The sequence below is a fragment of the Girardinichthys multiradiatus genome, chromosome 9 (genome assembly GCF_021462225.1).
Source record: "Girardinichthys multiradiatus isolate DD_20200921_A chromosome 9, DD_fGirMul_XY1, whole genome shotgun sequence".
Taxonomy (NCBI): Eukaryota; Metazoa; Chordata; class Actinopteri; order Cyprinodontiformes; family Goodeidae; genus Girardinichthys; species Girardinichthys multiradiatus.
In genome coordinates this window covers 8,890,615-8,903,662 of record NC_061802.1, presented here as the reverse complement: position 1 = coordinate 8,903,662, position 13,048 = coordinate 8,890,615, and the positions used below count along the sequence as shown (strand labels likewise).

Sequence of the window (13,048 nt, the reverse complement as noted above, 5' to 3'; positions counted from 1 at the left end):
CAGTTCTGTAGGCTTTTATCCAAATCTAGAATGTTTTGATTTGTTCAGACTACAGTAATGAGATCGACGTGCAATTTGTGCTGTTTTCTTACAAAAGTTTTTTTTTTTTTTTGTGGTTACAGAAATTTCTAACCTACTTGTGGTTACCAAGGAGAGAGCCCTGACCTGTCAGCCAACAAGGCATGAGAGGGAGCTCTGTATCTTCCATCGCATTCCTAAGGAGGACATTGAGCAGGTACAGATTCTCCTGTGCTATTTTGCCCTAATGCTGATATTATAATCTCGCTTGATCATAAAGGTAAAATGTAAAACTCAAAAGAAATTTAGGCCTTACAGTGTGTTTTCAATAAGCTTCCAGTGTTACAGTGCTATCCAAATGTATTCACACCTCTTGAACCTTTTCACATTTTCTCATGTTTTTGGGATTTTATGTGATAAACCAACACAAACTAGAGCATAATTGCGAAGGGGAAGGAAAAGGATTTATGGTTTCAGAAAAATGTTTTACAAACAAAAATCTGAAAGGGTGGCCAGCAATACACACTGCCTGGCCAAAAAAAAAGTCGCCACGAAAAAAAAAGGTCACACACTTTAATATTTCGTTGGACCGCCTTTAGCTTTGATTACGGCAAGCATTCGCTGTGGCATTGTTTCAATAAGTTTCTGCAATTTCACAAGATTTATTTCCACCCAGTGTCGCATTAATTTTCGCCAAGATGTTGCATTGATGATGGTAGAGTCTGACCGCTGCACAAAGCCTTCTCCAGCACATCCCAAAGATTCTTAATGGGGTTAAGGTCTGGACTCTGTGGGTCCCCACTATCCTTCCAGTTTTTCATAATGCGTTGGACAGTTCTTAACCCAATTTTGGTAGTTTCTTCTTTGATGTTTTCTCTGTTTGATGCAGGCCAATGATTTGACCCTTCTGAAACAGACTGACATCTTTTCCATGACCATGGGATGTGTCTTTCGACATGGTTGTTTAAGAACTGAGAAGCAACTCATTGCACCAGTTGGGGTTAAATAACTTGTTGCCAGCTGAAACATAATCATCAACCCATGCAGTAATTATCCAATGGGAGGCTCGTATATATTTGCTTAGTTAAGTCCAGGCGACTTTCTTTTTGGCCAGGCAGTGTTCATTCAGCCCCTATTAGTTGTATAGTTGGTAGAAACACCTTTGACAAGTCGGTTGAAGTGTGTCTTAGGGTCATTGTCCTGCTAGAAGAGGACCCTCTGCCCCAGTCCCAAGTCTTTTGTGATCTCTAACTGGTTTTCTTTCAGAATTATCAGGTCTTTAGCACCTACCCCTTCCCTGCTCAAGAAAAGTAACCAAACGTTTTGGTGCAACTTCACCTATTTCCAAGTTGCATAGAGAGACAACTTGTGGTCATGTGAAGACTTGAGCAACACAAGCCCAGACATGTTGGCATGTTTATACAGTTGGTTACCATTCAGGTGTCGCTTGAGTCCTCACATTACCAGAAAAAGCCTCCCAACAAGCATGGTCCTTCCACCACCATGCTTAAAAAGAGATACGCCATGTTTGGGATGATATGCAGCAATAATTGATTTTAACACATGCCTTTGCTTGTAGCCAATAAGTAAAATTTTGGTCTCATCTGAGCAGAGAACCTTCTACTACCTGCTTGTTTTTTCCCCTACATGGTTTGTGACAAACTTCAAATCCAGCTATTAATGTCCTCTTTCTGTAAGCAGCAGTTTTCTTCTTCCCTTTCTTCCACAAAGGTCCAATTAGTAGAGTTGATCACTTTTATAGTTGTCCTGTCTCCACCTGAGCTGTGGAACGCTTCAGCTCTTCCACAGCTACTTGGCATCTTTTTTTTTTTTTCTTCCTAACCTCACCCTTCTCTATAATTTTAGCCCTGACCTGTCTGCTGTGTGCCTTGTTCCTCTTGGGACTTTTTGTTCAATGATGTTCTTTAACAAACCTCTGAGGCCTTCAGAGAATTTATACTTAGATTAAATTGCACACAGGTTGCCTAGGAGGCTTCTGAAAGCAACTGGTTGTCCTGCATTGTATTTAGGAATATAAGAGTGAAGGGTGCAGAAACAAATGCATGCCAAACATGTTTTTTGTTTTTTTTTGTAAATTTAAAAAAAGTACAAATTACAATTATTGTGTTTTTGTGTTGGTATGTCATGTCAAAATGTCAGTTAAAATATTGAACATTTTGAAGTTTTTGGTTCTAACATAAGAAGAAATGTGAAATAAAAATAGAGCGTGTTAGAAACACTTAAATATAACACAATAGCACCACAAATACAGGTTTTAATTAATTGATTCTAACTTTATAATACAGATTAAGAAATATCACAATTAAATTATTCATTCATTCATTCATTCATCTTCTATACCACTTATTCCATACTGGGTCACGGGGAGCTGGTGCCTATCTCCAGCAGTCTGTGGGCGAGAGGCAGGGTAGACCCTGGACAGGTCGCCAGTCCATCACAGGACAAACAACCATGCACACACTCATTCACACCTAAGGGTAATTTACTGAGACCTGTTAACCTAACAGTCATGCTTTGGACTGTGGGAGGAAGCCGGAGTACCCGGTGAGAAACCATGCATGCACGGGGAGAACATGCTAACTCCATGTAGAAAGACCCCTGGCTGGGAATCGACCCCAGGACCTTCGTCCTGCAAGACAACAGTGCTACCAACTGCACCACCATGCAGCCCACTATTAGCTTAATCAAACAAAACATTATTTTGCTTGCTAGAATAGGAAAAAATATCTACCTTTGCTTTTAAAAATGCTAGTTTTTCTGAAGGCAACTCTTGTTGCAGTAGCAAGGTACTTTGGATGGATGTTCCTTCTAAACTCTTAACCATCTTGGCTCTGTGTTGTTGACCAGGAGGAGCACCTTGGTGTGGGCACAAAAACCAATATATACCTGGGCACACTGAGGGTCAAAAATGAGGAAGATGAAGATGCAGGTTACACATCTTTCCAGGAAGTCAAGGTGGTCCTGAAGGTGCTTGGTTCTGGACACAGGGACATCTCCTTGGTGAGGCACAGTTTCATAACAAGTATTCTAAAATGGCATGATTTTGCTTTTCCTTATGACTAGCAGCTTCAAGCTGTGTCAAATAATCATAAGCAGTAAGCGTGTTTGTCTCTCTGATGAAAGGCCTTCTTCGAAACTGCCAACATGATGCGACAAGTGTCTCACAAACACATCGCTCTGCTCTATGGAGTTTGTGTTCGTCATCAGGAGAGTAAGTGCTGTTCAACTGTCTGGTTGAGTTTGTGATGCAGTGGCTTAACCTGATCACATGTCTATTTCTGCCACAAGATATCATGGTTGAAGAATATGTCCAGCTAGGACCACTGGATGTGTTTATAAGGAGACAACAGAGTCCACTGAGTACAAGGTGGAAGTTCCAGGTGGCCAAACAACTCGCCTCAGCTCTTAGCTACTTGGTAAGAAGAACAAAGCTTTGTTTTTCACTTCGTGGCATTTTTCTCTTTTCGTTTCACTTAATCAAATATATGTATTTGTTTATTTTCTGGACCTAAATAAACCAACTGTAGGGTTTTAATATTAAAGGATAATGATCTGAACATGGATTTAACATGTCTGATATGGGGTTTTCAGAGCACTATTCTTGCTGAACTTTGATGAGAACAAGTCTAGAGCTGCGATGCTGCCTTTAAATGATAATAATAATGTAGACCTTCATGAGAATGAGAAGCTCACATTGATTAATGGAACACAATGTTTAAATGTTTTGAAATTAAAGCGCAGCCTTCAGTGTGATTTAACACACACACATGTACTAGTCTTTTAGTGCATCGTGTGATTTCTATGTGTAGAAACATAACAGAAAGGGAAGAAAAATGGAATAAGTCACTTTCTGCTGAGTGGGGTAGTCTCTGAGCTAAATAAGGACAGTTTCTGTAATAGATTAAATTATCATACAGCAGGCATGTCTCTAAGTTGAAAAAATGTGTCAGGAAAGACCCCAGATCTCATCAAACATGTCACTTCTGAATTAAAGAGAAGCTGACTTTTAAATAAACACTTTAGAACAAATTGCACTGTTTTATGCTCTTTCTGTATTAATGTGTCTTTATTGTTGTGTGTATTTTAGGAAGACAAAAAGCTGGTCCATGGCTTTGTCTGTGCAAAGAACATTTTACTGGCCAGAGATGGACTGGACGAAGAGGAAGGAGAGCCCTTCATCAAGCTCAGCGACCCAGGAATACCAATAACAGTGCTCTCCAGGGAGGGTGAGGACAAAGTGCTGGCAACCTCATTTCACTTTTGTTACAATGCAAATCAGAAAGTTGCAAAATAGCTACCATGGAACATTTCACAGCAACTTCCACTTTACCAGCTGTAAATGAAAGTAAAAGCAGAATTGAAAAAAAACAAAAACAAAGTCTGGCAGCTAAATGTAAGCTATTTAAGTTAACATGAAGTAGTTTAAATTTTATTTTATTAACACTAACCAAAAGATCCTGCAATACTAAAAGTAATTGGGCTAAACTCTTGATACTTTCTAAAATGTACAGGAGCTGCTAAAGGACCCTTTCTTCAGCTTAAATTGCCCTCTGCAGTATACTGTGTTTATCTTCCCACACAATACAGGAAAAAAAGAATGTTTCCGATGAAGGGTTTCCGATCTGGTAGTCGGAAACAAGAATCATATTTGTCGCCTAATCTTTAGACTTTGCATTGAGCAGCTCTCCACCTTTATTTATACGACTTTAGAGAAGTCAAACTGAAAGGAGAGATCTCAAATTGCTCAGTTCTCCTCATATAGCAGCTTCATGTTTCTGTTTGTCTATTAGTGCTAGAAATCGTTTGATTCGGCTGTGCAGATGGATCCGACAAACCACAGGACCAACTGGGTTCATAATGTGCTCAGGGTCTCTTTGGGAGTGCTCCTTCCTACTTCCCACTAATCTGATTGCTTTCCACAGGCTCAAGATGTTTTCCTCTCTTTCTTTCCTTTTATTGGAACCCTGACACTCAATTTCTGCCTACATTTATCTCTTTTCAGCCCCCGCCACCCTTCTCTGACTTCCCATCTCTTTCCTTATTACAAACAGACATCCTCTCATTCAGGCTATGGATTTGTGGAGCTAAAAAGCCAGCTATGGAAGTCAGATCACTAGATCCCTTTTCTAGTAGCAATGAAATATTTTAGCCAGGCAATGCATCATCAACCGTTTAAGCTTCCTACACAGTATTTCCGTATCGCATCAAACCAAGTACATCAGACCGTGACAGGAGCCCTACATGAGCATTGAATTTTTCATCAAATGTTTTCCTGTCAGTTTGCTTTAATCCACCTGTTTTACAGGTGGATTAAAGCAGAAATAATCCGTTCCACAATAGAAGAGGTTGTGAACAGTTTTTTTTTATATATATATTTATCTCTAAGCTACAGATTAAAGCAGGTTTTGATTTTCTGTAGCTTTGAAAGGACTTTGCTTCACACCGCTCTTAAGGATGCAGTTATTCCTGTTGCTTGTGCATCTATGTTCTAGGACAGTTTTTCCTTCCCCTCAACTTTACAATAATTTACTTGAATACAGGTCTGAGTGAGCTTTTTGGCTGTGATTTTGTGTTTTTATGGCTTGCCCTTCCTTTGGAGGATTTCAGTGACTGTCAACTGGACAACTGTGTTCTCATCAGTCTGACTTTGGTTTGTGTAAGATTGATCCTTTATCATTTCTGTCCTGACTATACGTTTCTTATTGGTCGTATGTAATACTCAAATTTCCTTGGAAACTGAATGTTGGATTCTCATTAGCTCTGATCCATAATGATTAAAAGTAACAGAACTAACCTCAAATATTTTACAAAAAGTTCTGAGAAGTCAAAGTTTTACTTTTTGAGTTGAATTACTGAAATAAACCAATGATATTCTAATTGATTGAGATGGATCTGTGGTAAAGTCTGAATATCAGTAAAGCAAACGTGATCACCCTAAGTGTTGCTCAGACAGGATTTTATGCACAAACAGCCGCTGTCTTCGCTGTCTTCAATTACAGAAGTAATATTTGTCAGACTTTCCTGGATTCCACCCATGAAGTCCCACTTAGATCACACAGAGGCAGTCAGCCAAAATCTCTCTCTCTCTCTCTTACACACACACACACAGTTAATAGTTCTTATATGTTGCTAAATTGACTTTGTATCTGTAGAGTGCGTGCATCGCATCCCGTGGATCGCTCCTGAATGCGTGAAGAGCATGTCAGCATTGAGTGTGGCTGCCGATAAGTGGGGATTCGGTACCACCCTGTGGGAGATCTGTTATGATGGAGAGGTTCCGCTCAAAGAGAAGAAACTAACAGAGGTAAAGGAAACATATAAACAGCAATAACTGCACACAGTCAGATTCCTCCTTCGTTCCATGATCGTTTCTTTTTCTTCCTTTCCGTACTCAATTTGTCGTGAGCAGAAGGAGAGGTTTTATGAAGCTGAATTCCAGCTGGCCACCCCAGATTACAAGGAGCTTGCTGAACTCATGACTCGTTGCATGAACTATGACCCCAAGAAGAGACCCTTCTTCAGGGCTATCGTCAGAGACTTGGATGAACTAGAGGAAAAAAGTATGTCTGAAAACATTTCTGGTTTGCACTAATTATATATTCAGTGTTTACACACAAGCTGTTGCTGATATAAGCTCCAACCTCTAAGACCCTTTTGTTTCAGTAGCTTAGCACCATTGTGTCAAGTTTCATTTTGTTTAAACCATGAAGACGCAGCAAAACACTGTCGATCAGACCAGCATTCAGACCGTATTTTTAACCTACGAAATACGACCTGGATGTTATGCGTGGTTTGTTTCTCACGTAGCAGCAGCCTCATATATAGAGAGAGAGTTGTTTACTTGCTCAGATGTTCCTCAGGAAGTTCACTGGGTGCATTACCAGTGATCTGCCCCTTCTTGGGCCCCACAGCACAGTTCAGTCCATTCTTCCACCTAGTGGCCACTTTGGGATGCTGCAGTCTGCCTCAGTAACAAAAGAACATTCCACAGATATTTCTCTATTTAAACCTTTAAAACTCCCAAAGAATCGGACAATTCAGAATTGGGCTTGAGAATCTTTTTTTAGTCTTTCTGTATAACTACATAAGTTTGGCTTAAGTAATGCAGTAGCCAATTACATGGAAACAATTGCAACCAAATAGTTACATAACCACAAACAATTCTAGAGAAAAACCTGACACAGACGACCACAATAGACTTCCTATAACTCAACTATACATATGTTCAAAGATGGCCCAGATTCTCTCTATATGTATATATATATATATATATATATATATGTGTGTGTATGTATGCGCACACACACAAACATATGTGCAGTTATCTCAGCAACTTGATTAACCAAGTCAAACACATTATATAGATGAATGACACAGCCTTTTTTCAAGCATTTATTTCTATTAATAATTTTCCACTTACAGCTAATAAAACATTAAACACAGTCAAGAAAAGAATATTACATCAAACCAATAAAAATAAAATTTTTAATACAGGGCCCAATAAAGAGTATGTTTGTTATTTTGAAACGGTACATTTAATCTGAAATATTATTTCTCTGTTTCTCAGATCCATCCATCAAACCTCATCCTACCACAGTGGATGACCCAACTGTGTTTGAAAACAGATTCCTGAGGAAGATCAGAGATCTTGGAGAGGTAAACGAACGCTGTTTGCTCTGTTTTGTTGCTTTTGTGTTAGACAAATAGAACAACTTTACCATCCGATTAACACAGTTGTTGTATTTTATTTTCTGCATATAGAAGTCAGAAACCGCTATCTATAATTACATTTTTCACTAAACCAAAGCTCAGAAAATATTGTATTTTCATAATGTTATAATGCCATAATTTGAAGTTGTTCACACCTTCTACTTAAAACACAGATGGTTTATGTTCTTCACGCAGGGTCACTTTGGGAAGGTGGAGTTGTGTCGCTATGACCCTCACGGAGACAGAACAGGTGAAATGGTGGCTGTAAAGTTTCTGAAGCCCGAGAACGGCGAGGAGCAGAGCAACAACCTCTTAAAAGAGATTGAAATCCTGAAGGCACTTTACCATGACAACATCGTCAAATACAAGGGCATCAGCCATGAAGAAGGTACAGCAGAGTGCAGACACACAAACTGGACACGGTTGCAGACAATAATACATGAAACAGATATCTGTGGTCAGCATACACTGCTGTGAAAAACTATTTGTCCCCAACAGATGTAAGTTGGAGCTGTATGTGTTAGACTTACATGTTTCAGATTCAACATGCAAGTTTTAAACACAGAATGCAGTTTTCAAATTTTGATTTTATTTAAGCAACAAGCTATCCTAACCAACGAGACCCAATGTGAAAAAGTCCTCCTCAAACCGAATGACTGGACGTGCTGACTGATGGAGTATTTTCCATCGCTGTGGAGGAGTTTTCTCACTCTTATTTGCAGAATTACTTTGATCCTGCCAGATTGGAGGGATTTTGAGCATTAGTGGCCTCATTCAGACTTAGACTTCCAGGTTTTTCTTGGATCATTTTCCTGCTGTGTTACCAAAGTGTGCTTGAGTGTAAGGTCTTGAACTGATGGCCAGACATTCTCCATCAACAGGTCATCCAGATCCAGAGGCAGCATAGCAGCCCCACATCATCACACAACCACCAAGTTTGCCAGATTTAACAGCTTTCCAGAAGTTCCTCTAGAATCTCTGGTTGTTAGATCATGAATACTGACCCTAACTGAGGCAAGAGAGTTCAGCTGTGTTTTAGATATTGTTTTGGTTCTTTTGTGACTTGCTTGATGGCTCATTGATCCACTCTTGAAGTTATTTTGGTTGGTCTGCTACTCCCTAACTGTGTTTTATGTTCTTACTCCCTTTTATAGATTATAGTTCTCACTGTGATTTGCAGGAGTCCCAAAGGCACAGATAGAGATCAATAGCTTTGTTTCTCATTTGTTCCTGATCTTTTATCCTACTTCCTGTGGTCAGTCAGGTTCAGTGATTCCTTGGTTCTTCAGGTCTGGCAGGAATCTAGCCTGTGCGTGAAATTTAACTCTTACTTTGTCCCGCAGGGCTAGGTTGGTTGGCATCGTTTTTTTTCTTTTACTAAATGAAACCAAAATGTGTTCTGACAAAAAAGAAGAAACAGAATAAATCCTTAATACCTTTTCATAGCACTGTATAGGGAACTCCATTATTAACCCACTGGATCTGCCCTACATGTTATATTCACTACGTATTTAAGTGATCTGATACCTTGTTAAATTTTCAATGTTACACAAACCAACAAGAAATAATTGATAGTTATCGTGGGTATCCTATCAAAGAGATGTATGTTAAAGACTAAGAATTAAACACTAAGAAGGCAATGATAAAAACTAAAACACCAAAATATAAAAACGTGGTTAACGTGCTGCTTGTAATAAAATATGTAGCCTTTTTTTTTTTCTTTTTGTTTTAGAAAAGTGACATCGATCAATGTCACGTTATTCGATGTCGAATAAAAATATCCTTTATTGTCCCTCAGCGGGAAAATTCAGGTATACCAGCAGCAGAGTGATCAGCGAAATTAAAGCAGAACAGATTCGCACAAAGGTACAAATATAAAGAATAAGGGCAAATTTACAACATGAAAGAATACAGTTCATTAAAACTAGAAAAATGTGCATTTCCTGCGAAATTGCAGTGTGAATGCTTTAAGCTGAATTCTTTAGCTGAAAGCTGGCAGAAACAAGCTGAAGTTGACTGCAGAAAATGTGCTGAATTAGCAGAAAACAGAAATGCTAAACCGCTGTTGACAGCAGACTATCAGCTGAAGTCTGATAAATTAGCAGAAACATTAGCAAAGAGAAACTGTCATATGATCTGTTTTAAATAGGAAGACTATATATGAAATGCAAGAACTGACAAAAACCTTAAAAAGAAAACAGGAAAGAGCTGCCAGTTGATGAGCTGAAAAAGCATAGACTAAAGCAAAAATATAACCTAAGAAGCTAAAGTCAGTGCTAAAATATGTTGACATGTTAAAAAAGGGCATACATTTCAGAACAAGAAATAACTCAGCAAATGAGCTGAAGAAACACAAACCCAAACTAAAAATTGCCTGAAAAAGGCAGAGTGGAGGACAGAAAGAGAGAGAGGAGACACACAGATGGAGAGTTAGATAGACGTAGACTGGCTTTGGCCACCATTCTCCATCCCCTGGCTTCACCCCTGCAGCTCCACAGTGATGGTTCAGTGGCAGTTGAAAACAGCTGATCTCCTTCTCCACTGAAAGAAATGTGATGCATCGTCTCGAACAAGCATCTCTCATACGAAAGCAGCATCTATTATCAAAAAAAATTCCTCAACTGTGAGTGAGAGTAAAAAACTGACAAGGCTCACGTCTCTAACAACGACCCTCTTCACTGAGAGTTGCAGTCCTCCCTTTTTTTTTTATAGCAGACTGCGGCTCAGTAGGAAGAGTAGTAGTCTTGCAATCAGAAGGTTGTGGGTTCGATTCCAGCTTCCTCCTGCCATATGTCAATGTGCCCCTGGGCAAGGCACTTAACCTCAAGTTGCCTACCGATCTGCATATCGGTGTATGAATGTGTGAGCGTTAGTGAATGTGGCTTTGAGCGGTCTGTATGACTGGAAAAGCGCTATATAAGTTCAGTCCATTTATATTTTGTATGGATCTCAATGGGTCAGGAGGTTTGACATGCCTGCACTCAGGGAATGTTTTAAAGAAAACCTTAAAACCTACAGCAATGACACACATTTCCTGAAAGCAGAAAGACAGAGCTACGTTTTGATGCATGAATTACTTTAGTAGAGGGAAATCTGTAAGAACAAGAGCAATTTGTTTGTAAAATTCCGTCAAGTTTCAAAAACGGAGAAAAGCTAGAAGGTGCACGGTGAGAGTTTGAAAAATTGAAATCTTGCGAAACGTTGCATAAAGCTTGAAATTGCAATGTTAGAAGAACTGTAAGAGATATCACAAAACTGAATCATTTGCAGATAGCTCAATGTCTTGTGACCCGTTTAAACTTTGAATGGAGTTTCTAGCTGAAAGGATGTGGAAGTAGTTAGCTGTGAAAGAGCACAAACTTTTAGCTGAATTTTGCAGGAGCAGTGATGGTTGTAAAGTCTATAAAACCGTCCATACCCCTTAACGTTCTCACATTGATACAATACAACCACCACCCTTAAAATGGTTTCTTATTTGGATTTAATGTGATAAACCAAAACCATAGAAAGCAAGTGAAGGCAATCGTTTTCCCTGGATTTATGAACGCAATGCAGAGCACATTTTTCCAATTTTCTTTAAGTCATTTTCCTTTCACTGCACAATTATGCTCTTTGCGTTATCACTAGAATCAAAATTGGTTGAAACCTCAAGGGTGAGGAGCACAAATGCAAGGTACTGCAACCAGAAATAGCTTAAATGGGACATTTGGAATGAAAATTCATAACATTTAGATGAAAATCATGTTATGTTTAAAACAAAAAAGGTGCAATCCATAAACCATCTCTCCCAATTGGATGTTGGTTATCCTTCAGAGTCTTTATTTTAAGCTGGATTCTGTTTTTACCAACTGATAGTAACTTGTATGTTTTAAAACCATCAGGCAGCTGATAATGCAGAGTTTAGCTGATGACAAAGCAACACTGCTTGTTTTCATCTGTAGGTGGAAAGGCCATAAAGCTGATTATGGAGTATCTTCCACTGGGAAGCTTGAAGGAATATCTTCCCAGAAACAAGACCAAGACCAGCCTAAGCGATCTGCTAAGCTACTCCATCCAGATTTGTCGGGTAATACATTTTATTTTCCTGTTTCTTTATGCTGTGAAATTGTTTCAAATGCCTAAAGACATGGTCTTTTTGGATAATGCGTTTTTTTTTTACACTTTGTTGTAGGGCATGGATTACTTAGGATCACGCAATTACATTCACCGGGACCTGGCAGCCAGAAACGTGCTGGTGGAGAGAGAGGGCACGGTGAAAATCGGAGATTTCGGCCTCACCAAGAGCCTCAAGGAAAATGACGGATATTACACAGTCAAGGATGACCATGACAGCCCCGTTTTCTGGTGAGTTCAGACTGTTGAAAGCTGAAGGAGGACCGTAAATGTTCTCTCCTCGTACCCCACCTTGTTTATGTTGTATTTGAAAAGGTCACTGGTAATTTAGATGAATAAATCAGCTGACTTGCTACAGCAGCAGTGGATATAAGAGACTTTGCACATGACTAATTTCCCTTCAACCCTTTTGGGTTTCAGGTATGCTCCCGAGTGTCTGACCTTCTGCAAGTTTTACCTCGCTTCTGATGTCTGGTCCTTCGGAGTGACAATGTATGAAATTATCACCTACTGCGATTCCTCCAAAAGCCCAATGACGGTCAGTCTTCCTTCCTCTTTGCTGAGATGATTATGCATTAAAACACACGCCACATACATTCATATTGAATGAACTGCAGCAGCATTGTCCACATGGGTTTTTGTCTGTGGCAGATGTGTGAGCTTCGTGATCTTTCACTGACATCTGGCTTTTTATCTCTCAATTTTGAGAACCAGGCTTTTATTGTCTGAAGGTTTTAGTACTGGAAGCTCAGTAAAGGAGAACATCCAAACCTTTATGGACTTCACCATTTTCATTAATAAAGTAGCTTTTCATGATTCCTTATTGAGTTTCACTGGCAGAGGATCAAACGTCTGGATCATTTACCTTTCAGTCAAGTTGTTTCATCCAATCCAAACAGTCACATTCCAGGTGCTTCTGCTCATGCTAGTCAACCTTGTGCTCTGAAGTAGGAACCAAAGATAGACTAACACCACAACCAACCCATAATGAATTTTGTGATTTGCTTTTGTCATTACCTTCACAGACCTTCCTTGATATGATTGGCCGAACTCATGGGCAGATGACCATCGTCCGCTTGGTGAAAGTGTTGCAAGATGGGAGAAGATTGCCTCGTCCTGATACTTGCCCCGAGCCTGTAAGTAACTTGTATCCAATTTAAATGGATGTACGCAACTGTTGCATGAT

The 13,048-nt window shown here is 39.4% G+C and overlaps 1 protein-coding gene across 1 annotated transcript in view; it reads left to right on the top strand.

Moving 5' to 3' along the window:
- The window catches only part of jak1 (Janus kinase 1), a 41,681-nt gene that overhangs the window by 27,049 nt on the left and 1,584 nt on the right, over positions 1–13,048 (top strand). Inside the window, exons 12-24 of the mRNA XM_047374815.1 lie at positions 123–235; positions 2,887–3,039; positions 3,163–3,250; positions 3,328–3,455; positions 4,127–4,265; positions 6,192–6,343; positions 6,449–6,599; positions 7,607–7,695; positions 7,945–8,137; positions 11,691–11,815; positions 11,921–12,093; positions 12,283–12,400; positions 12,888–12,998. Coding sequence (XP_047230771.1) covers positions 123–235; positions 2,887–3,039; positions 3,163–3,250; positions 3,328–3,455; positions 4,127–4,265; positions 6,192–6,343; positions 6,449–6,599; positions 7,607–7,695; positions 7,945–8,137; positions 11,691–11,815; positions 11,921–12,093; positions 12,283–12,400; positions 12,888–12,998 — 1,733 coding nt within the window. The remainder of the gene's footprint in view (positions 1–122; positions 236–2,886; positions 3,040–3,162; positions 3,251–3,327; positions 3,456–4,126; positions 4,266–6,191; positions 6,344–6,448; positions 6,600–7,606; positions 7,696–7,944; positions 8,138–11,690; positions 11,816–11,920; positions 12,094–12,282; positions 12,401–12,887; positions 12,999–13,048) is intronic.